General features: G+C 42.4%; 1 protein-coding gene across 1 annotated transcript in view; it reads right to left on the reverse strand.

Moving 5' to 3' along the window:
• LOC145393992 (teneurin-m-like) overlaps positions 1–27148 on the reverse strand; it is an 839265-nt gene that overhangs the window by 292248 nt on the left and 519869 nt on the right. The window contains exons 8-11 of the mRNA XM_080267963.1: positions 24879–25073; positions 17898–18107; positions 15032–15140; positions 6895–7118 (exon numbers count right to left, since the gene is read on the reverse strand). Of these exons, the coding sequence (XP_080124089.1) occupies positions 6895–7118; positions 15032–15140; positions 17898–18107; positions 24879–25073 (738 nt within the window). The remainder of the gene's footprint in view (positions 1–6894; positions 7119–15031; positions 15141–17897; positions 18108–24878; positions 25074–27148) is intronic.

Raw genomic sequence — 27148 nt, forward strand, 5'->3', positions numbered from 1 at the left:
GAGAACGAGAACACGAACGTGCCGAGCGAGAAGCACGCGAAAAACACGAATATGAAATGATGAAGCTCAAGCGAGATTCCTTGGCTTCAGACACATCTGGTGCAGTTGGCCCATGCTCCATGAGCGTTCTCCCTGCACATGTCCTGGCGACCCCACGCATCAAGCTTCCTTCATACAAGGAAGGCGAGCGAATCGAGCCGTACATAGCTCATTTTGAGGACATGGCAGACATGTATCAACTGGATGAGGCAGCTAAGCGGCTCCAATTTCTTAGTTTATTTGAGGGCCCTGCCCTCGATATTCTCCACAGAATTCGTGGAGACAATCTCACGTATGAGATGATGAAAGCTGCACTCATTAAGGCGTATGGTCTCACAGTAGACGACGCCAAAGTTCAGTTCATGCGAGCTCGTCTCCAAGACAAGGGGACAGCTGTTCAGTTCCTCGACCATCTCACTGCTTACTTAGGTGAGTGGATGGAGAAAGATGAAACTCCTTCCACGCGTGAGGGGATAATTGACCTTATGCTGCGTACACAGCTAGAGAGGTCATGGCCTGCTGAGCTCATAGCACAGCTTAAGATCTGCCAAGTGAAAGATGCCAGCCAAATGGTAGAAAAGGCTGACGCATATTTCACTGCATACGGTATCAAACTCGTAAGCAAAACACCTGGAACAGAAAAGCTGATAAGTCTGGGAAACCGTCTCAGACTGAACCCCAGCAACAAGGCCATTCTCAGAATAATGGTCAAGGTCCAAAACTGCAGAGGAAGGACCAGGGGCAAAACACTCAGGAACCTGAGTGGAAAAGGTACAACAAGTACCCTAACCAGCAGCAGTATCAGCCACGCAACCGACCGTTGGGACAAACTTTTTCACCACCAGCTCAAAGGAGGCAGGAAGCAAACGCAGCCTTCATTCCTCAATGGCAGCAGCACGGTGGTCACGTCCCTACCAGTACGGGTACTCCCCCACAGTTCACTAGTCCCACAGCAACAGTGAACACCCCTCCACAGATGGCCAATGTTCCATCTTCCCAGGCAGTGAGTACGACCCCTCAAGTATCAAATTCTCAGGGCACCATGTTTGCTGCATCAATTATTCAGCAGCCTCATGAGTGGCTAGCTGCTTCCTCTACAGGCCCTCCCACAGGTGACAGTACCTTCCTTGTTCAGCCAGGGTTTGTGGGAGGCATCCCTGTGAAGGTCCTGAGAGACAATGGTTCCCCAGGTTGCTCTGTCAAGCAGAGTCTAATTCGGCCTGAGCAGTATACAGGTTGACAGATCCATGCAAACTTTATTGATGGATCAGTGAGATTGTTCCCTGAGGCATGCATCCAGGTGGCATCTCCATTTTATACTGGTACAACACTTACAGTTGTCATGCCAGAACCCTTATTTGACCTTATTATAGGCAATATTCCCAGTGTCAAGGATAGTTGCACCGAACATGACGCTACTCAGACTTCGGCTGCTGCCGTAACACGAGCCATGGCTGAGGCTCCAGACTGTGTCACCCCAGTGACCATTGAATTGCCGCAAGATCTGATGTGTAGCCAACTTGTTGTTCAAGAACAACATTCTAACCCGATGCTGCCGTGCGGAACAAACAAAAGGGTAGAGTGATTAAGTATTCACGGGGAGGTCGAGCCAAGTTCCTTTATAAACAAGGACGGCTCTACCGTGAGTTACGAACACCCGAGGGCGAGGTTTGACTGCAGTTTGTCGTTCCCGCCAAGTACTGCCAAGCAGTGTTACAATGGGGTCATTGTTCAGCCTCAGGAGGTCACATGGGCAAAAGGAAGACCCAGGGCCGTATCCGAGATGACTTTTTCTGGCCAGGGATGGGACGAGACATAGATAGTTTTGTGCATTCCTGCCGTGTGTCAAAGTAACACCACTAATCAGGGACATGTCCTTCCTGTGCCGTTTGTAACCACACACGTAATCTCTGAGTCAGTTGAGAGACAGGGTAGTGGTAATGTGGGTGTAGACCTGATGTCTCACCTACCAACTGCATACTAACTTGCAACTGTTGTATGCTGGGTTCCATACGATAGGCGACCTCAGAGATTTGAGTAATCCAAGGACCAGCCTGGTTCCCAGTTAAAAGTGTAGACCTGATGTCTCACCCATTGGCCCCACAGGACACATCATGTCCAGGGCCTGTACATACATATTATGTACCGTAAGTTAAGGGAAGTCGAGAACCCGCAGAGGCGACTCGAGGCTGTGTCTGAGGACACATGAGCCCGAGTTTGCACAAGGATTCTCAGCTCCCCGATATTAATATAAGTACTGTAGGTTAAGGGGGAAGTTCGAGAGAGAACCCCGCAGAGGCGACTTGAGGCTGTGTCTGCGGACACACGAGCCCGAGTTTGCACAAGGATTCTCAGCTCCCCGATATTAATATAGGCACTAGATTAAGGCACAGGTTGAGGACCCGTGTGCAGTTCGAGGCTGTGTCAGCGGACACACGAGCCCGAGTTTGCATAAGGATTCTCAACTTGCCAACACTAATTGTAAGTGTAGAGTTAAGTTTAACCAGTAAACTACACGGGTCCTCGAGACAACGGCGTCCAGGGACTACGTTTCCTGGTTAATAATCTACCAAATAAATTAATGGCGACCTCGAATGTACGAAGCTTAGGCTGTCACTCATATTTTTCAGCTAGAGCGTACCTTTCGTAGCATGTACAGATTGCTAGGCAGAGAGAGTAATTGTAATGTAAAAAGAATTTTTGTCTCATTGACCCTTTTGATGCTCCACCTTAATTGATCTTGCAGGTACAGCGATGGGTGTAGCAGTTTTGCTGTGCGGGCCAGCTGATCGTCTGCCGCACGCTGCCGCCTCTTCTCCTCTGCCTTTGTCGTCGCCATATTATTAATATTTACATGATTTTACACGTGGGTACAGTTACGCTACAACTGTCACACCTACACCGTGTATCACATACACCACGCTACACAACAATTAGCTGTCAGTGTAAATGTAGCGAACTTTCGCTCAGTTTGACCTGAGTACAGGATTTTCACCGTCGTCATGGAGTTTTTTCCCTCAAGCTTGCCTCTATTAACGTAAATACGAGGTTTTTACACTCACTAGCGATAGTGATTTTCTCCTGTAGCAGGATAGCACACACACCACAGTGTGAATCTTGTGTGACTGAGTTAGGATTTATATGTATGTATACTGAAATCTTTTTTTCTGAAGAAAAAAAGATTTGATTTTCATGGGGCGTAATGTCACGAGTCGGCTAGTGACATTGGCTTTTGTGGGAAACCGCGAACTCTAGTGGAATCCCAGTTTATCGTTCAGTTAACCGCTCATTCGGTCGGGAGTCTTTTCAAATCAATTTTTCACTGTCATAAGTGATCGTCTTTGTGCAAGACATTAGCGCTTCCGCTGAGCGATTTGTTTTGGGCGCATTTCGCTCACTCTAGCTGTTAAAAATGCGGCCATAGCGCTCCCGTCTTTCCCACAAGTTGGTCAATCAAGGTTTGAGCGCCACGGAAATAGGTAGTGTGTGGTAGTGTCCTTCCTACGACGCAGCTGCCACCGCCATCGTATGCCCACCTACAGTAGTTTGATCGGCGAGAGACTTAAGCTAGTGCAGTGTCCTTCCAGTAACGACACCCAGTCATCCGCTTAGTCCACTCTTTGACCAGTATTTTCTTTTCGTTTTCCTGGACTTAAGAGTTTAGTTAAGTGTGCTGTTTCCTCACATGCCGGCCAGCTGCGCCGCATGTTGTTTTCCTAGGTTTAAGAATTTAGCCTTTGAGTGAGTGAGTGAGTGCAATCTCATTAATTTGATTTTGAAATGTAACATTAAATTTATTTCTTTGTAATCAATAAATTTAATAGTTCTTTTTCTTTGAGCTTAATGTAATGTAAACTCGTGTTTCATTTCTCCATAATTAAGCTTATTTCACTATTAGCTCCTAGCTTGCATAAATGCTTTGCTATTCATAACTGGTACTTAGGCCAGTCTTGTTGTATTAAGCTTAAAATCTGTTGTGCCTTCTAGGAGTTAACGCCTCAGCAAGAATATGATATTATTATAGTATTAGTTATTTATTGTCAGGGGTGAAGTCACTTTCTCCAGAGGCTAACAGTACCAATAAACAGCAGTTTCATTGTGAGGAATTAGTCTCTGTTGTGTACTGTTGAGAAAGTTTATAAATTCTCGTTCTTAGAGAACCGTGCGAAGCAAGCCAGCGTAAAGTAAACTTTGCTTGATTTAGCAAGACAGTTCTTGTTCCTGCTATCAGTATTATTGAACATTATCCTTTAATAATTGCATTTATATTAAAACCCCGTAACAATTACCACTGTTACAACTACCATCAGTTACCATCACTACTACATTTACCACCATTACCACAACACACGTATCATCACAGTACCATCACTACCGCAACTTCCATCACTACAACTACCATCACTATTATTTAGTTACCATCGCATCACACCAACTTCTACTATTACTACCACTATCTGGCTAATATCAGTCCACGTATGTGGTGACACCTCCGCGTACAAGGTGAATGAGTTACATTTGTGTTGACAGCTTAAGAGGAAAAATTGTCTGCAGAAACCACACAAGCTGGGGATCAACTGTTTTTCTGAAGTGTTGTAAAATGTGACTTTAATGGGACAGTTATGAGGGATGGGGCAGCTTCCTATTTGCATGCTCTCTGCAATGTAGTCTAACAGCCTCCTACAGTGCATGAAATTCTACCTGGGACTTTTCTTTATTTATTCAAATACCCACTGAGAACCTAAGCTGCGCTCTGGATATTCCTACCTATGTGAATGAAAGAAATTAGTCTAGGGTGATGATGAAATCTGAGCATTGTAAAGTGCATAATGCAGTACAGTAACATTTACAGTAATCCTCACTTATCTGGATGTGCAGTATCCGGAAATGTTCATTATCCGGATACTGGACCTTGGCTCTATTAAACCATTATCCAAATTTACTTGCTATTATTTAGACATAAAAGTCCCCGAGAACTTCGGCCGGCCAGCCGACATGTTCAAACATTCGGTATCATGGCTGCTGGGCTCAAGCCGTAAGCGGGAAATAGGCCGTAACCCACAACCAGAGCTAAATTATCCGTCCACCTCTGTATTGATTGGTCAAAGTTGCACGCTGGTCTGATCACTCCCAATGAGCCTCCAGCACCTGAGTAATATGACTGTAACCCATAAGCAGTGTCAAAATGTCCATACACATCATCACCAAATGTCCAAAGTTGCGTGGCCACTGGGCTAAGTCTTTCCCAACTGCCACCACATGTTGAACACGGGCCACAAGCCACGAGTACATGTTCAGTGACAGAAGCATTCTGCCTCGCTACTGAATGTTCAAAGTCACCCGGTCACTGGGAGTTGTGTTTACGAATGGCCACCATGCGTCTAACACAGACCACAAGCCAAGAGTAAGTGTACGGTAAAAGCGCCCATCTGCCTCATGACAGATGGGTAAAAATCCTGCCCATAACCTCGCTTCTCCCCCCCTCCTGGCCCTCCTCCATAACCTCCTGGCTCCTCCCCTTACTCCCTCAGTTCCTCCCCTCCTTTGTGCTGATAGCACTGACTCAGGAGTTTTTAAATTTTTTTGTGAATTATTTGAATACTATTGGTCATGTCGAAACTGCAAAGTGACCACAAGAAAGTTCATGAAATTCAGAATCTAGACATATGCTTAACTATTGGAAGGTGCTGGGAAAATTTTGCAGTAGGATGAAGGTAAGTTTTACTCTGGAACACTATTTATTCTCACTGCATTTCAGTACTTTTACTCATCAGTTTTTTGTGTTTTTATTAGCATATCTTACAGAATAAACACAAGAGAAGGCAATGGTATACCATTTATACCAATTTAACCAATTTCCGGTGGCATATTTGGCCATGGATTTTTTTTGTAGCCCAGGAGCAGCCATCTCTGGTGTCAAAAAACTTATTTACCAACTGTCCTGAGTTTTTTTGTGGATGTTTTTTGCTTATGCACTGTTTCCTTGGTGTTTGGCATTAATATGGATAATCCTATGTGTGTTCTGATGTCTAAATATGGCAGACTGACCTGAAAACAGTGCCAAAATTAGGAGGGGTACTGTATATACAGTAGTGTATAGGTAGGGTGTTTTTTTTATTTTCATTGGTTTTATTGCATTGTTTTCTTGGTGTTTGGCATTACCTTGGATATTCCTATGTGTTTTGATGTCTAAATATGGCAGATTGACCTGAAAACAGTGCCAAAATTAGGAGGGATACTGTACATACAGAAGAGTATAAGTATGTTTTTTTTTGGTTTTCAGTGGTTTTATAGCATTGTTTCCTTAGTGTTTAACATTACTTTGGATATTCCTATGTGTGTTTTGATGTCTAAATATGGCAGATTGGCCTGAAAACGGTGCTAAAATTATGAGGGGTACTGTATTGTACATACAGCAGTGAAAGTTATAGGTAGGGTGTTTTTTGGTTTTCATTTTTTTTTTGTATGGTTTTCTTGGTGTTAAGCATTACTCTGGATATTCCTATGTGTGTTTCGATGTCTAAATATACCTGAAGGACTGGAAAACACTGCCAAAGTAGGCAAAGGTACTGTACAAATAGGTTAGGTAAAGGTTGGAGGTTGGGTAGGGTCTGGGTATAGTAGGGGGATATTGTTCATTATCTGGACACTGTCACTACCCGGACGTGCCTTTGGCTCTATTATGTCAGATAATTGAGGGACTACTGTAATAAAATACAGTACTGCAAATGATTTAAATCAACTGGGGTATATATCATGATGATACAACAGTTTAATTAAACTATATAAGTATCATATAACAATAGCTATACAGTACAGTAATCCATTACAGTGAGCTAAAAGTAATGTACTAACCATTATCATCATCCTTATTATCATCGCAATTTGTCTCCAGCTTGACAGAGCAGTCATGCGCCTCCCAGTCACTTTGGCAGCGACATTTCCACTCGTCCTCCTCCATGACACAGGCACCATTACCAGAGCAATCAGCAGGACAGCCAGCCAGTGTGCAGTGACGGCCATTCCATCCAGTCATACATATGCATGTCCCATTCTTACACTGGCCATGCTCCTCACATCTGTCAAAAAACATAGTAGAACAGTATGCAACAAAAATTTGTTACAGCATGAAAAGACTGCTATCTGTATGTAAGCTACAGTTGTTGGTACACTAAATTAGCTTCTTCGGTGTAATGTAATTTTGTCTTATTCTGACTACTGTACTGCCAAAAGAATTTACTCCAAAAAAGCCCTCTAGTAAAAAATTATACTGTACTAGCAGTGGCAGAGTAGGGGTGGGGGCTGAGAGGGATTGAGCCCTGTCCTTCATTTAGCAAAATATACATTAAATTGGTTGGGTCTGGTTTGTTAAATTAGTATTGGGTGCTCTTCTCATATTTCCTATGATAGTTTTCATTGACTTGGATTTGACATCAGTTTTGCAAAGAGGTTAACAGGAATGCTTTACCCATCCAAACCAAACCCATCCAAACTCTGTGGAAGGGTTTAGGGTACAGCAAGGATGAAATGATTCAGTTTCAAGAACAGGGTTTAGGGTACAGCAAGGATGAAGTGATTCAGTTTCAAGAACAGGGTTTAGGGTACAGCAAGGATGAAGTGGTTCAGTTTTGAGAAAAAACTGTCAAAGATCAAAGTCACCAGGCAAGGTTAAATGTTCGACTCAATAACTTACAGTTTTGATCCAATTTAAACCAAACTTGGTGAAAGGATTGAGGTCAGCCAAGGATGAAGAGATTCAACTACAAGAATAATACATCAAAGGTCAAGGTTACAGGGTAATGTCAGGTCAAATAGTTTTGATACAATTTTTAACCCTGAGGCACTGACAAGAACTAAGAAATTCAGTTTTGAGAGCAGTCGGTTGATAGTCAAGGTCAGAGGACAAAATCAAATATTCGGGCCTATAGAATTGCAGGGTGTCGGTGTTGCACTGTGAGTGTTTGTTTGTTTTGTACAGGATAGTGAAAAACTGTACAAAGCCTAGTCTGTAACTGTACAAGACCTACACTGAAATGATCCCAGGTAAATAATTAAACTTCCCAGCATTATCATACAGAATAATAACTGTAAAAGTGGTTGGTGGGGGCACTCATCATCCACCCAATAATTGTAGTGCTGCTCTCGGGTGTCTGCCCTTTCCTCTCTTCCTTCTTTCCATCCTTCCTCTTCTGTCATTCCTTACTTCATTCTTTCCTCTTCCTTCTGTCTATAGGTGACTCTACGCTGAGTGACAAGCCAAATGGTAATCTGTACACCAGGAAACCTTTTACTATGCTGGGTGGTAACCACATAACCAAATTATGGTGCCTGGTGGTTTGGTGGACAATTAAGGTGTTCCAGTTGGATTGAGCCGGTGCAGGTTTATATCCAAGGGATGGTTGGGGTTTATTGCTCACATAATGCCACTCAGGGATGAGTGTCAGGACCAACTTGTCTAGCCCGGGGCTCCTAAGCTCCTGGGGCAACATTAATTAGATGATGAATGAAATGATGATGATAAATATAACAACTTCCATTATACTGACTCCTCTGTGGGTTGTCTACTGTTTAACTCTGACTACAAAATAATCATTCTAATTTAAATAACACACAAGATTTGATTTAAAGCATTCATAACTGTACAACTTATTTTACTAGTAATGACTTGTACAGCACAGGCCAAGCTTGATTATGATTTCAATATAATATTTGAAAGTAGCTAAAAAAAAAAAAAAAAAAATGATGCCAACAGTAACAACTTGTACTGGTGGTGTAAAACAGTTTCCTGACAGCCTATCTTATGGTAGTAAAGAATGGCTAAGATGTTATATCAGAGGATAAAATACCTACATCACAATACTGCACATTGTGGAGTAGCCAATGAATCATGAATGTGGTTAAAGGGCAACTCTAGATAACTTTAGACAATTTTATCCACTGGAGGGTTAGCCATAAGAACATCAGTGGCTAATGATCAGGATAACTCTGGCATTTTATTCCAGCTAACATTAACTGACTTTATTCATTTGAGTATAGCAGCCTGATAGTGTTATCATCTTGACATGTCACCATCAGATATATAATTTAATAACACTGTTATGTCACCGTCCCAAACTGCCACAGGCTTCAACAGCAGGAGTTCAGTATAGGAAGGATGTTGCCAAGTGAGTTGTTCTTCCTATGGTCAACCTTTCAATAAGATTGGCTCAAGTGTGGTAAATAAACACTGGCTTCTCAAGTTCACTGTCTTTATTCACCAAATACTTACACTTAATGCTTGCCAACTATACTTCATGGTTTTCACCAGTACCGGAATTATACAATCTTCACTAGGCAACAGTGACACTGAACTGATGCTGAAACAAAAATTGATATGAAACTGACTCCTCTACGTTCTTTCACCTATATAGTCTTCCCTACTTCTCCAAAGCTTTAGTACATTCTCAAAGGAGCAACAGTTACCCCAAGGAGACATTCAAAATACCCCTGAGTTTTCTTACACTAAGTAACACTCTAAATTACAGTACACTCAACCCTCGGCTATCACTCCTAATTGGTCCTGCTATGGCTGCGCTATAGCCGAAACCGTGATAGCCGAACTGAAGAACTTATGGAAATAATTCTAATTGGTGCCATTACCTCAATCTTTACCCCTAAGATACCCATTTTGTACCACATATTAACATACAATAGTCCAAAAATGACCATGTTTTATGATGTGATCATGATTCTTATAAATACCGCTCACAGTTGATTCACTGATGTTATATTTCTTCCCCACACTTCGCTTGGTCTCTCCATTGTCTATAAGTTTCACATTTCCAGTTTATCTGCATAACTTAGGTTCTTCCTTTTCTTTATTTCCCTGCTAGGTGCCGAAGCATTATGTTGGGTGATGGTAGGCGGACGTGGAGGGGGTACGTTGGCCATGTTTATATAATGAAAAAGGTTATTGTTCTCGCTGTCACTGTTCACGGTCTGAGGGTGCGCACTTGCATAGTTTGGCAGGCAGGAGACTCGGTCGGGCGGCCAATCAGTGCTTAGCTGGTGCTGACGTCACACGACCTATCACGGAGTGAAGCTTTTGTTGGCTGGGCGGAGCACTGGAGCCCGGCCTTCTTTAAAATTTCGAGCATTTCCGGTGCGTGATAGCGGGCATTTAGTGCGTGATAAAGGTATTTGGGTAGTTTTTTATATAGGCGTGATAGCGAGATATGCTATAGCAGAACCCGTGATAGCCGAGGGTTGAGTGTACTGAATTTAGCAACCTGAAATAAAATTACATAATTTAACAAACAATCATATCATTAAACATTTTAGAGAAAAAGTGCATAAACTTTAATGCATAGCTCTACAAAATACCTACGCTCACAAATAGCAGAATAACTGGCAACTCTGTCTTGTAACTGAAAAATTCGAGAAGTACTGAGAACCTTCCAGTACTTATAGAGAAAAAGAGCATAAACTTCAATGTATAACTCTACAAAATACCTACGCTCACAAATCACAGGCTAATTGGCAACTCTGACTTGTACTGAAAAAATACGAGAAGTACTGAGAACCTTCCAATCTAGCAGATCCCGCCTCTCAACATTACCCCCTCCCTAGTCCTTTTATTGTCCCGACAAAACTACACAGTACTTACACACATAATAATTTATCATAATGAAACATCTAATTATATACAAATTAATCCTTCACCTTATCAGGTATTCTCCTATGCTGCTTCCGACAACGTCCTTGCTCCTCATCACAGTCCACTCCTCCTAGAAGGGTCTTGGTCCTCTTCCTCATGTACTTCAGCTCCTTGGCCCTCCTCAATATCCTTGGCTGGGGATGAGCATGATTCCTCGGAGACATCTCAGCTGTACTGTCCTGGCCAATGGTACTGCCACAGACAATTCACTTGTACCACCTCTGGGCGAGGTTTCCTGCCTTCCCGAATCAGGTACATAACATCTGACAGGCAGTCTATCACAGTGCTGGGCCCATCCCATAGGCTCTGCAGCTTCGGTGATGGTCCTTTCTTCCGCTGAGGATTGTATAGCCAAACTTTGTCACCATCCTTGAAGCTCACTTAACTTGCCCTGGCATCATACTTGTGCTTCATCAATCCTCCTGAAAACTTATGGGCTCCTAGCACTTGATGATGTACCTCAGCCAGCCTTTCCTGAAGATGCTTTGCATAGCTGGAGGTGTCAGTAGGCAGCTCTTCACCAAGCGATCTTTCCATATGAGATCAACTGCAATCATAACTCGTGTTCTAGCATCGGTTTTGCAGGGGTGCAGCCAGAAGAATCATGGGATGCAGATTGATATGCCATCAGCAAAAGCAGGTAATTTCTGGTCCCATTCCCTCTGTCCCTCTACACAGTGCCTGGCCAGTTCTTGCCCCAGGGTCCAGATGAATTTCTCCACCATCCCGTCTGACTGTGGCCTTAGTGGGGTCATCCTGGTCTTCTTAATCCCCAGTAACTTGCAGTGCTCGTGGAACATAGTAGACTCCAAGTTTCTACCCTGGTCTGAATGTAGCTCTTATGGCATCCCAAAAAGGCAGAAAAACTGGTCAACCAACACCTGAGCAACAGTTACTGCCTCTTGATCGGGGATGGCATAGGCTTCTGGCCACTTCGTGGAGTAGTCTATGACGACACACATACAATTTGCCATTTTCCTCTTTCAGTAAGTGGCAGAGGTCCAGCAATGTCCACTGCGACTCTTTCCATTGCTGCATCCACTTGGTACACCTGAAGAGGGGTGTAACCATGTTTCGTGGGTCCCATCTTGGCAGAGCATACATCACAGACCTGACACCATATTCAACAAGCCAGTCCAGTAGAACCTCTGTTGCACCCAGCTTAGAGTTTTCTTCACTCCTAGGTGCCCACTAGTGATCTGGTAATAGGACTCATCCAAGATGTCAGACCTAATTTTCTCCGGAACCACCACTTGCCAATACTTGCTGACGCCATTGGGTGTCTCCCACTGACGCTCCAGTAGTCTGTTGTTCAAACGAAGAAGGTTCCCCTGACTCCAGTAGCTCTTAGTTGCAGGACTGAACCTGGAAACCTGTTCCCAAGATGGTTGCACTGTACTCCGCTGCAGCCTCTCTAGCTATCTATCTGTCTATTGCCAGACGCCTCAATCCAGCATGGGGTGGCCACAAACAAACCACCTCCATGTCGCCCTGTCCTCAGCCATTTCACTGCCCTGCTCCCAACTCACACCCCCCTCCCTCATATACCTCTCCACTCCATCCCTCCATCTCATCCTTGGCCTCCCCCTCCCTCTCCCCCCCTCCACCTAACTCACATACACTCTCCTCATCAGTCTCTCACCCCCCATCCTCTCCACATGGCCAAACCACCTCAGTGTGTTCCTCCTAACACTTCCTATCACATCCACACCACAACACTCCTTTATATCCTCATTTGCCAGACTGTCTCTCCATGTGACTCCACAGGCTCCTCTTAAATAACTCATTTCCACTGCTCTCACTCTTGACTTGTGTCCTTCCAACAACGTCCAAGCTTCACTTCCATACGTTAAAGTTGGTATCACAATACTGTCATGTAGTAACTTTTTCACTTCCATGCTCACTTCCCTGTTTCTTATCACTGCTTTCAAGGAACCAGCAACCTTACTTCCTTGCTGCACCCTTTCAAGCACTTCACCCTCCAAACTTCCATCCTTACTCATCACACTAACCAAGTACTTAAACGTACTCACATTTTCCATTTCCTTGCCATCCAACCTCACTGTACATTCATTGACTTCGCCTCTCTCAAAGATCATCACTTTACTCTTCCCTACATTCACCTTTAGATTCTGTTTCTTACACATACTCCCAGACTCATCCACCAAGCCTTGCAGCTCCCCTTCGTCTTCACTTAACAATACAGTATCATCTGCAAACAACAGTACAGGGAGTTTCCAAACATAACCCTCTCTCACCAGGGCCACTCCAACATCCACTGCCTTACCTTGTACCTCTTTTATTACCCCATCCATGTACAGATTGAACAACCATGGATACACAAGACATCCCTGTTTCAACCCAACCTTCAAAGAGAAAAATTCACTCAGTTCACCATCCACAAGCACTGCAGCCTTAGCACCATCATACATACTCTTCACAGCATTTGACAACTTTCCATCTCCTCCATAAATTCTTAATACTTTCCACAATCCTTGTCTATCCACCCTGTCATATTCTTTCTCCAAATCCATGAAAGCCACATACAACTTCTTTCCCTTCTTGAGAAACTTTTCCACTAAAGATCTAAGAATGAATATCTGATCTACACAACCTCTTCCCTTCCTAAAACCTCCCTGTTTTTCTCCAACTAATTCCTCTGTTCTTTCCCTAACTGTCAATAAGTATCCTACCATACACTTTTCCTATTACACTAAGAAGACAAATGCCCCTATGATTACCACACACTTCTTTTTCCCCTTTTCCTTTGCACAAGGGAATAATTATACATGACTTCCAATCCTCTGTGACTCTACCTTCCTCCCAGGCCAATCTGAACATCTTCCATATCCATTCTACTACTATCTCTCCCCCATGCTTCAGCATTTCACCACACACTCCATCAATTCCTGGGGCTTTCCCCAATTTGACTTTCTTCATTGCTTCCACAACTTCTATCCTACTGATTTCTTCTTGTCTTAGCACCTCCCTCCTTCTCCCAGCCATTCCCCAGCCACTTATACTCGCATTACTTCCATCCTCTATGATTAACAATTCCTTAAAGTGTTGTCTCCATCTGCTCACTTTTTCTCCCTTCTCTACTAGTAATCTACCATTTTTATCTTTCACTCCCCTGCTAACTTCACTGCCACCCTGTCTTACTCTCTTCACCTTCTTCCAGAACATTTTCTGAGTATTTTGAAGGAGTTTATATGTACAGTATGTTTTCTAGAAGCAGAATCAAACATTTACCACAAACAATACGACGATGTTGACCTACCCAAGAGTATTAACATAACAGCACATAACTGGTGGTGCTGACTTATAAGTGGTGGCACAGAGCAGCACTCTTGTGGACTGAAAGGGAACTTTGTAACGCCTCTTCGAAAGTGATTTAAATTGCACATTACATCTTAATATCCACTTCACTGTTACTTATATCAGTACAAATCTGACACAGCTTCCATTAATAGCTTCCGAGAAGATGTTAAGAGAAACAAATAGTTCAGGAGTAAATGCAACGAAGAATCATGCCATCGAGAATACAGCTTTGACATAAAGAAGTACTGTAACGTGACGGCCCAAGTACTGTGCACCTCACAATACTCGTATATCATCCACACCCAAAATATTCCACCATATATTTGAATTCATGGTGCTAAGTAACACATCTGAATTATAAGAAACCAACTCACCTGGAGCAAATGGTACAAAACGATAATCTTTGGCCTTTGTCATTCACATCAAAATGATGAACAAAGAAGCAAACTCTCCACCAATGGGAGAGGGGGAATGGGAGAAGTACGTATTACAGATGTTATACAGATCCAGATGAACCATTAGACGAAGTCATGACCACCCCTAGGCTGAATTAAACTGTCCGGCGAAGGCAAGAATAACACAGGTAAGATTTCTGTCATCCTTCTGGATTATTTAATTTTTTAGTTATTTACTTTTATTTATTTATTCATTATTTTTGCCTTCTGGGCAACGGGAAGCCACTCCAAAGCCAAATAACATCTCTGACGGCTGCAAGAATGGAATAATTAATGGCATAATCGAATTCAATGGGTGTGGGAAGGACAGTCATCCACTAAAGCTGTGTTGTCGATCCCGGCCCACCTCACCTCCTAACACCTTATCATACTTACCTTTGGGCCCTTGCTAATTCAAGGCCCTAGTTCGTGTTGATTCCCTGTTGTTTCAGATGAACTCTTTTATACTGACAAGATTCACGAAACCCGAGACAGACAACACAACATTTGTGGATGATTGTACAGTGAGAAGTCAACTTACCTTGGGTCGCAGGTCATGAGGTTGCAGCGATCGCCTGACCATCCGGGCGAGCATAGGCAGGCCCCGCCCTCACACCTGCCGTGGTCACCGCAGTCCAAGTCACATACACCTGCAAAAAAAGTTATTGCCTCTAATTAGCAGTGGTATGCTACGTGCCTGTAGAGATTTTGTAATGCTTCTCAAGCGATTCAGTTTTGCAAAGTACACCTCATTATCCCCTCGTACATCACAGATACAATCTAGGTTGTGTCTACATTAGTATATAAACAACATACGAGAGAATACTACAGTTTAATATGCAGAATAAACTATTCACGAGATGCTACGAGGCTCCTATGCCACCAAGAAAATGGCCCTTGGAAATACGAGGGGGTCAGTAATCCAGTATGCAAATGGCAGAATCCAAATTCGATTCTTGAGCTGATACGACTCATGGACCGAGTCTGTTTCCCCTCCTTGCTCCTGTTCACCCAGCAGCACAGTAGGTGTAAACTGACTACTGCGGCTTGTATTCTGGGGGAAGCCCCACAATGAAAAGTGACTGTCTTAACACCTTCAATCCAGTCACATGGTTTCTAGCTTATTCTTGCCATCCGGTGATGTATTTTGTAGTTTATTTTGGTTATCCGGTGACGTATTTTCTAGTTCATTTAACAATTCGGTGACACATTTTTTAGTTGATTTTGGCTATTCTGCTACGTGTTTTCTAGTTTATCTTGGTGTTTTCTAGTTTATCTTGGCGCTGCTGTGATGTGGTTTTGATTTTTTTTTGGCAATCCTGTGACATGTTTTCTAGTTTATTTTGGTTATCCTGTGATGTTTTCTGGTTTATTTTGGTTATCCTGTGACAAGTTTTCTAGTTTATGTTGGCTATTCAATGACTTGTTTTCTAGTTTGGTATCCAGTGACGTGTTTTCTAGTTTATTTTGGTTAGGCTGTGATGTGTTTTCTACTTTGTTTGCTATCTATAAGCAGTTTTATTCAGCTACAAAGAACTGTTTCCAGTCTTTCCCAAATGTATAAAATGGCTAGATAGCAAAAATACTGCTAATGAGTAACAGGTCATCAGACTGAGGGGGTAGGTGATCCTCGTGAAGTCGACAGGATTAATCTAAGCCTTCTTCTTCTTCAGGACATTCAGGAAGCTTCGTAGCATCTCATCCTCATAGACTTATTTTGTACAGTACCCATTTACATTATCTTGTATGCTATTTGTATCTTTTTAAAATTGGCACAGTTTGCATCAGTAAAACAAAGAAGGATACTGAGGTGTTATGTGCTGCATAAATCGTCAACAGAGAAGTACTGAGAAATCTCCACACGCTCCATCTTCTCATCAGTTAATGAGGCTCCCTAGCGCCTCAGCTTTTTTCATTTTATTTCTACAAATAGTACGTTAATATCTTATTGCATTATTCAAGCAGTCTACATTGATATACAAAACATATTTTAATTCAAAATAGTTTTTAAAAAGTATAAAATATGAAAAAACACATGATTAAAGAGGTGGTGGTGTTACAAACCTCTTACACTGATGTATTTATTACATGTAACTTTTGGAGATATCGTGTCACTTCTTTCTGAATGATGTTTTGTTCATATTACACCTCAGTATCGTCTTCTATGCTACTGAAGCAAACTGTGTCGATGTTAAACTGATATAAACAGCACACAAGAAAATGTTAATGTGTAACACGCTGAATGAATCACCAAGAAAGAGGAGAATGACACACGACACAGCGGTCTCCCTCTTTTCACACCAGCTGCACCCTAGATTCCACCTCTCAAACCCACGACATTTAATATACCTTCTTACTTTCAGGCTATATAACTAAGCTGACAACAGGATTTTAGAACTAGGATAGCTATGGTCATCATTAACACATTTTGATACTAGGCATCTATCCTGCTGAGAAAAATCGGATGGTTGTGAATATATAATATGTCATCAGGCTGGAGTAGCTCAGGTGTTACTTCCCATCCACCTGTTATCATTTCGCAGTTATCTAGGTTTCAACTATCGCTCTGTAACTTTCCATTATTTCTTTTTATTGCCAGTACCACTTGATTAAAGTCGTGTCAAATTCAACTGTCACCAAACTAACTGAATTAAGCAACAAAGCAATAACTAATAATATACTGTACTGTGTATATATATATATATATATATATATATATATATATATATATATATATATATATATATATATATATATATATATATATATATATATATATATATATATATATATATATATATATATATATATATATATACTTATCGCATGCATATATATATCCTGTATATATATATATATATATATATATATATATATATAAATACTTATCGCATGCATATATATATATATATATATATATATATATATATATATCATCATCTTCAGCAGTCTGAGTGTCCACCGCAGGACCAGCCTATCCCAACCGAAGTGGGGACGATACAGCCTATGTATCTCTACTGAGTGGCTTAGGCTATCTGGTAGAGACTGTATGTAAAGTGAGAAGTGCTTATTACTGTGACTGCAGTACTGGAGTGGCTTTGGATGTGTCTGTACTCTGTGAACCAAGTGTAATCGCCCCGCACAAGCCGACTGGGTGCAAAGATACTTTAGAATATGCGACACTGGTTCAACCACAGCTTCCTTACATTCGCCAAAGCAGTACATGGCCAGGTGAACACTCCTAAAGTTTCTTACCCTGGCGGGGCGCGAACCCTGGTTCTCCCATGTGCGAAAAAGCATGCTTTACCACTGTACCATATATATATATATATATATATATATATATATATATATATATATATAATATGCTGGGTATCCTATATAACTATGGTGGCATGGTAGCTTACGTGTGTCACATTCCGGTCCAGTCCACTCCGGTTCGCAGACACACTGGTGGTTCTCCAGGTCGTAGTTGCCATGGTGGCTGCAGTCAGGCAGGCACTGGAGGGCTGCATCGTCCCTGCTGGCACAGTCTGCTCCCCGCCACCCCCTCTGGCACACGCAGGTTCCCGATACACAGAACCCGTGGTCGGAGCAGGTCGGGTGCGGGCAGTCGTCTACACATACAAAATACCAAGTATTATTTAATCTTTTCATGCATGTACGCTATCTTCAACCAGGAAGTTCAGTATTTGATCATCAGAATATTATGTAACACTACTGACTAGGAAATGTCACATGCATGCGATATAATGCATCCTCATGAAAGCAGGTTTACCAATGTGGGGTGGAATTATTGGGCATGTGCAACAGCCATTTCCTGTGGTGTAAGACTGTTTAGTGCGAAATTATGCACAGATACTTTTTAGAGCTAGTGTACCTTAAATAGTAATATATTTTAAAACCAGTTGGTCAGCTATCACAACTATGAAAACATATATTAGTTCCTGATTACAGGTATATCAAAAATTGTTATCAATGAAATTATACACCCATGATTAAAGCTTGAATTTATGAAGTTTCCTGGTTACCTACATCCTGTCATTATAAGAAATCCCATCACCACTGTAATGAAGTCACTGGAATGCAGCTGCTCAAGAGAAGCATACTCTGAGTACCGCAGCTAGGGTCTTGTGTAACTGAGGTTGGATTCGGACATATTATTCATCCATTCATTCATTGCCAGACGCCATGTATCCCAGACGGGGTGGCCAATGGCTTAGAGTTAATTGTTTTACAGGGAGGGGCACCAATCCTCCACCAACCCCACTTGACATGTAGGGATGCCAACAGCATCTGGTGTTCCCAGGCGGTCACCCATCCAAGTACTAACCAGACCCAACGTTGCTTATGATATACTGCAGCATTATCCGATCATGGTAAGTTGAGATAAGAGTTGAAATAGGACCATCCCGATTTTTTTTGGCCACATAATGGACACTTCGTTTCTCAGTGAAAGACATGATGAAGTGATAGCGACAAACCATATACCAGGACCACTGAAACGGGGAATTTTTATTCCAACTTTTGCCCAAGCCTACACTCTCAAATAATTTGCATAAGAATATGTCCTACTGCGATTTCATTGTGATGAGGCCCTAAGAGGCAATTTCGCATATTACCGGCTCACACGAAAGTTTAAGAGCATGCTGAATTTCAAAGGAAGAAACACACCACAGCCCCTCATTCGTCAGTATCTAGAGTGAGAACATGTTCTATCACAGGCAGAAGTTTGCCATCAATTACCAACCTGCAATATATCCTGTCTTCTGTATTTATCAGGCCTTCCTGAACATCAGACAACATACTACCTTCTCGTACTCTTCTGCCGCATGCTTCAGATTGCTATCAGATGTATATCATCATCATCATCATCACCAGCCATTACAAGTCCACTGCCGAACAAAGGCCTCCCCCAACCTTCTCCGTGAATTCCTTGACTGAGCCAATCTTTGCCACGTTTTCCTTGCAAATTTCTCTATCTCATCCCTCCACCTCCTGTCTGGCCTTTTTCTGCTATGCTTACAATCTCTTGGTGTCCAGTCAGTCAACCTCTTGCTCCATCGATTATCCCTTATTCTTGCTACATGGCCTGCCCACCTCCATTTCTGTTCTTTTATAACTTCTATAATATCTTTGACTTTAGTCTGCTCTCTCACCCAAGTTGATCTTTTCATCTCTTAATGATATTCCCAACAATGACCTTTCCATTGCTCTCTGAGAACGAATTAATTTATTTTCCATCGATTCTGTCAGTTTCCAAGTCTCACAACCATACGTCATAGCTGGAATTATACATTCGTTATATACTTTTCGTTTCATACAAACTGTCAAGCTACTTTTCATAATATCCCTATGTTTACCAAAAGCTTTCCATCCAGTTCTAATGCGTCTTTTTATTTCGTTATCATTATCTTTCGTTAATTTTAGTATTTGTCCCAGGTAATTGTACTCCTCGCCTTCTTCAAGAACTTCTCCACTTATTCTGATGAAGCTCTTTAGTGTTTGGGGGTTAAATATTATTTAAGTTTTACTCCGGTTCATCTTCAGCCCTACTTTGAGACTTTCTCTGTTCAGGTCATTTAACATTTCTTGCAATGTCTATGCTGTTTCTGAGATTAGGACAATGTCATTTGCAAATGTTAAATGGTTTAGTTTTTCTCCAACTATGTTCACTCCTTTGTTTTCCCAGTCTAGCTTTCTGAAAATACTTTCTAGACATACTGTAAATAACTTCCCTGATGCACACCTTTCTCAATCTTAATTTTTTCTGAGTCCTTATGTAATTTAACTGTAGCAATTCCCTCTTTATATATGTTTTAAAGCAGTTTTACAATATTCACATTCACTCCTTGTTCTCGCAATGAATTTATAATTGCTATGTGCTCCACTGAGTCGAAAGCCTTTTTGTAATCAACAAAACCTAAGCACAGTGGTTTATAATATTCTGTAGTTTTTTCAGTTAGCTGATTCATTGTATGTAGATGATCAGTAGTCAAGTACCCGCTTCGGAATCTTGCCTGTTCACGAGGGTGGTTTTCCTCCAAATTTGTACAGTAGTGCACCAACTTTCGCTACAGCAGGATTCGCAGAATCCACTTTCGCGGCATGCACCAAATATTCCCTAACTTCCACTTTCGCTTGAAAAAAATCGATTTTCGCGCACAAATTTTGGGTTTGGGACAATATTTTGAACTTTGAATTTCCTGCACCGCCCGCCCGCAACCCACCGCCATCTTGAATGACGTCATGTCAACACTCTGTCCACCCATTCCCGCCATTGTGTACGAGCGTGCTAGCTCCATTGTGTTGGATTCTCACGATTCAATGGCCTCTACTATACCTGATAGTGTGGGGAAAGGGCCTGGTGGTGTGGGGGGAGGGCCGGGAGGCAGTGGTGGTGATAAAAAGTGGCCGGGACATTCAAAGTCGGGAGGAAAGGCCAAGGCTAAAAGAGAGTATCGTGTTGGAGTGAAGAAACGGCAGTATAATAATGAAATGAAAAGGAAGATAGTTGAGCACATGGACAAGGGCGCAAAAAACAGTGAAATCTGCCGTATATTTAACAAAGAGAGAGAGTGGTAGCGAGGCAGCAAGAGGTGGCGCCAATACGTCTGGCGTGGCTAAATAAGCCAGCCACGCGCCTCAGATACTTACCCCCAACATCCATTAAACACCTCAACCTGGTCTCTGTGGTATGTTTCTCCTCATATAATGTGTACTGTACAGTTTTTATTGTTTGTATCTCACAATGCAATGTACAATAGTGATTTGATGTACTGTATTGCAAGTGAAAATGAAAATCTGATGTTACTTTAGGATAACCGGGAACCAATTAGCCTTTTTGCCATAAAGACAGTGCCCCAACTTTCGCTAATTCCACTTTCGCGCATTATTTTTAGACCCAATTAGGCACGAAAATTGGTGCCCCACTGTAGTTATTCTGTTTGTAAGGACTTTAGTGAAGAGTTTGTAAATGACTGATAGCAAGCTAATGGGTTGATAGTTACTAAGGTCTTTTGAGTCACCTTTTTTGTAAAGTAATATATATATATATATATATATATATATATATATATATATATATATATATATATATATATATATATATATATATATATATTGTATAAATATAGATATATATATATATATATATATATATATATATATATATATATATATATATATATATATATATATATATATATATATGCCACACATTGGATTGCCACACTCGGTAATATATATATATATATATATATATATATATATATATATGCCACACCTTGGATTACCACACTCGGCAAAGCACCATGGAGAACTTTTAATTGTAGTACATCACATAAATATAACAGCTGCAGGATTTTGTAAAACCTGTACTGATTTCCTCACAGAACATTCTTTTGAAGGCATATATATATATATATATATATATATATATATATATATATATACCTATCTATCTATCTATCTATAGCCTGATGCCCTAATCCCACAAAGGGTGGCCACAGACAAAACGCCTCCAAGTCACTCTGTCACCCACCATTTGACTACCCTCCCCCCATCTCACCCCCCCCTCCCTCATATAACTCTCAAATCCATCCCTCCACCTCATCCTCGGTCTACCCCTCCCTCCACCTCACCTACATACACCCTCTTAGTCAGTCTTTCATTCTCCATTCTCTCCACATGTCCAAACAACCTCAGTATATTTCTCCAAATCATCTCAACCACATCCACATCCACCCCACAACGTTCCTTCACTTCTTCATTCGTCAACCTGTCCTTCCATGCCACTCCACATGCTCCTCTCAAGTAACTCATTTCCATTGCTCTCACTCTTGACTTGTTCCCCTCTTGCAAGGTCCACGCCTCGCTTCCATACGTCAGGGGAGGGATCACAATACTATCATGCAGCGACTTCTTAACTTCCATACTCACCTCCCTATTTCTCTTCACTGCTTTCAGTGAACCAACAACCTTCCTTCCCTGCTGAACCCTTTCATGCACTTCATCCCCCAAAGTTCCATCCTTACTCATCACATTACCCAAGTACTTGAATGCACTCACATTCTCCATATCCTCACCCTCCAACCTCACTGTACATTCTGTAACTTCATTCCTCTCAAACACCATAACTTTACTTTTGTTTACATTAACTTTCAGCTTCCTCCTCGTACACACTGTCCCAAATTCATTCACCAAATCTTGCAACTCCCATTCATCTTCATCCAACAATACTGTATCATCAGCAAACAGCAACACCGGAATCTTCCAAATCTCACCCTCATTCACTAGAGCCACCCCCACATCCACTGCCCTACCTTGCACCTCCTTTACAACCCTCATCCATGTATATATTAACCAGCCATGGAGACATCACACAACCCTGCTTCAGTCCCACACTGAGATCAAAGAACTCACTCAGCTCACCATGCACTAGCACTGTAGCCCTAGCTCCTTCATACATACTCTTCACAGCACTCAACAATTTCCCCTCGACTCCAAATATTCTTAATACCTTCCACATACCTTGCCTATCTATTCTGTCATAAGCTTTCTCCAAGTCCATGAAGGCAGCATACACTTTCTTTCCCTTCTCTAGATACTTCTCCACTAAACATCTTAGAACAAATATCTGATCTACACATCCTTTTCCCTTCCTAAATCCCCCTTGTTCCCCAACTAGCTCCTCTGTCATATGCATTCTACCATATATTTGACCAGTCACACTAAGAAGGCAAATACCCCTAAGGTTACCACATACTTCTCACTCCTTTTTTCCTTTGCATAAAGGGACAATTATACCTGATTTCCAGTCCTCTGGAACCCTTCCCTCTTCCCAAGCCAATCTACATACTGTAACTTCCATATCCACTCCACAACAATCTCACCCCCATACCTCAGCATTTCACTACACACTCCATCAATTCCTGGGGCCTTTCCCAACTTGATCTTCTTCATTGCTTCCACTACTTACGCCCTACTGATCTCTTCCTCCCTCCTCTCATCTCTTCTTCTCCCAGCCATTCCCCAACTACTTATACTCGCACTGCTCTCACTCTCTACATTCAACAAATCCTCAAAGTGCTCCTTCCATCTCCTCAATTTCTCTCTCTTCTCCACCAACAATCTATTATTCCTATCTATCACTCCCCTACTATTTCCCCTTTCACATTGCCTTACTTCCTTTACCTCCTTCCAAAACAATTTCATACTCTCCCTCCATTTCACACTCAGATTCCTCCCAAAGTCTTCGTCCACTTTCTTCTTACTCTCCTTCACCAGTCTCTTCACCTCCCTTCTCCTGCTCACATATACCTCTCTCTTCTCTCTTTCATCTTCTTCTCAACCTCTACTTGCTAACCATTCACTATATGTCTTCTTCTTTTGTTCCACAGCTCGCTTCACCTCATCATTCCACCATGCTGTCCCTTGCACACCCTTGCATCTCCTCCTCACTCCACAAACCACCTCACACGCTGAGCCTATCTCTTCCGTGAATATCTTACATACGTCTTCCACCCCTTCTATCTGCTCTAGCTCATACCTTCCCAATTTTTCTTCCACTATGCTCTTATACTCTGCCATTTTCTCACTATCTTGCAAATTCTTCACTCTTCTCACAGGAGCTGTTTCCTCCTGTCTTACCCTTCGCCTCCTCAACCATTTTCTTTGCGGCTTTACCTTGGCCATCACTAAGTGATGGTCCGAGACTCCATACCCCCACCCTCTCCACACCCTTGCATCCAACACTTGTCTTCTCATTCGCTCATCCACACACACGTATTCTATCACTGCCTTTCGTTCAACAAGTTCACCATCCATCCTCCTCATTACTCTCCATGTATACCGGTGGATCATCTTATGCCGAAAGTAGGTGTTGGCTATTGCCAACCCTTTACCACCACAGATGTCCACCAAAGCACTACCATTCCCATCTACTTCAGCTGGCAAACCCCACTGACCAACCACTCCATCCACTCATACATTCCCAACTTTGCCATTCATGTCTCCAATCAAAAGCACTCTCTCGCTCCTCTCAAATTTGTCCATACATGCTGCTGGTGTCACCCAAAACTCATCTTTCACTCTTGCCACTCGGTCCTCTGTCGGAGCATACGCACATACAATTGCCCACGCTTGTATACCTACTTTCATCCTCACCCATACAATCCTGGCACCCACTGTTCCATACTCTCTTATATTCTCCTTCCACTTCTTGCTTATCATCCGACATACTCCCTCTCTTGCCCTCTCATTCTCATTAAGTCCCGCACATATAGCTAAACCATATTCCCATTCTCTCACCTGTGTATATATATATATATATATATATACCTGTATATATAAAACAACAGCAAGACACGTGTAACTTGAGTACTGACCCTCCTCGCAGAACACTCCCTTGTAGCCCTTTGTGCAGTGGCAACGACCGTCAACGCAGTGGCCATGGCCGGAGCAGTCAGGGACCTCACACTCGTCGTGGCGGATACTGCATTCCCGCCCCTTCCACCCAGGCCGACACACGCACTCCCCGTCCCGATACTCCCCATGGCCGGAGCACAGCACAGGACACATCACTGAAAAGCATCAAGAAGATGAATTCCACACACATCATAAAATACTGTATCATATAACATAAATACTACAGTACTTGACTGCTGCCCTCATCGTAAAATATTACCTGATTGCTGAAGTCATCGTAAAATTACATATAAATATTACTGGGATGAAGCTTTAACCCCTAGGATACGCAATTCAATTGACCAAACTTCCCTGAAAACCTGTATATGGAGCCGATTTTTCGATTCTTATAGAAGGAAAAAGTTTTATGCTCAAGGTTCAGAGCCTGAATTTACACACCTTATGCCACAAATCAGTGCATTTTAGACAGACTGGTTCTTGAGCTACAGCCTGTCAAAGTTGAAAAAAGTTACTCTTCCGGGCGGAGCGACTCCAGTTTTCTATGCTTTCCCACACCATCCCTCCCTCATTCCTCCCCTCCCATGATCTTCCTCACCCACTCCCATCACAACCCCTCTCTTCCTCCCCTCCCCCCTGTCCCCCCTCCCCCCTATCCCCTCCCCTCCTTTCTCTACCCTTCAGAATTTTCAAGCTCATTTTTTTTTTCAAACACCAGCTATCTATCTATTGCCAGATGCTTTATTCCCGTAAGGGGTGGCCACAAACATATCACCTCCATGCTGCCCTGTCCAACACCATTTCATTGCCCCGCTCCCAGCTCACACCCCCCTCTCTCATATACCTTTCCACCCCATCCCTCCATCTCATCCTTGGCCTTCCCCTCCCTCTCCCCCCCTCCACCTCACTCACATACACTCTCCTCGTCAGTCTCTCACTCTCCATCCTCTCCACATGGCCAAACCACCTCAGTGTGTTTCTCCTAACACTTCCTATCACATCCACATCCACATCACAATGCTCCTTCACTTCCTCATTTGTCAGTCTCTCTCTCCATGTGCCTCCACATGCTCCACTCAAATAACTCATTTCCACTGCTCTCACTCTTGACTTCTGTCTCTCCAACAAGGTCCAAGCTTCATATCCATACGTTAGAGTTGGTATCACAATACTGTCATGTAGTAACTTTTTCACTTCCATGCTCACTTCCCTGTTTCTTATCACTGCTTTCAAGGAACCAGCACCCCTTCTTCCTTGTTGTACCCTTTCAAGCATTTCACCCTCTAAACTTCCATCCTTACTCATCACACTACCCAAGTACTTAAACGCACTCACATTTTCCAATTCCTCACCATCCAACCTCGCTGTACATTCACTGACTTCACTTCTCTCAAAGACCATCATTTCACTCTTCCCTACATTCACCTTTAGATTCTGTTTCTTACACACTCTCCCAAACTCATCCACCAATCCTTGCAGCTCCCCTTCCTCTTCACTTAACAACACAGTATCATCTGCAAACAACAGTACAGGTAGTTTCCAAACAATGCCCTCTCTCACCAGGGCCACTCCAACATCCACTGCCATACCTTGTATCTCTTTTATAACCCCATCCATATACAGACTGAACAACCACGGAGACATGACACATCCTTGTTTCAATTAAACCTTCAAACAGAAGAATTCACTCAGTCCACTATCCACACACACTGCAGCCTTAGCACCCTCATACATACTCTTCACGGCATTCAGCAACTTCCCATCTACTCCATATATTCTTAATACTTTCCATGGGGTGGAGAGGTATATGAGAGAGGGGGGTGTGAGTTGGGAGCAGGGCAGTGAAATGGCGGGGGACAGGGCAACTTGGAGGCGATTTGTTTGTGGCCACCCCAAACGGGATTGAGGCGTCTGGCAACAGATAGATAGACAGACTTTCCACAATCCTTTTCTATCCACCATGTCATATCCAAATCCATGAAGGCCACATACAACTTCTTTCCCTTCTTGAGAAACTTTTTCACTAAAGATTTAAGAATGAATTTCTGATCTACACAATCTCTTCCCTTCCTAAAACCTCCCTGTTCTTCTTCCATTCTACTACTATCTCTCCCCAATACTTCAGCATTTCACCATACACTCTATCAATTCCTGGGCTTGTCCCATTTTAACTTTCTTCATTGCTTCCACAACTTCCATCCTATTGATTCCTTCCTCTCTTCTCACAACCCTC

The sequence above is a fragment of the Coenobita brevimanus genome, chromosome 26, assembly GCF_032717465.1.
Source record: "Coenobita brevimanus isolate Jiangsu-jjx chromosome 26, ASM3271746v2, whole genome shotgun sequence".
Lineage (NCBI taxonomy): Eukaryota > Metazoa > Arthropoda > Malacostraca > Decapoda > Coenobitidae > Coenobita > Coenobita brevimanus.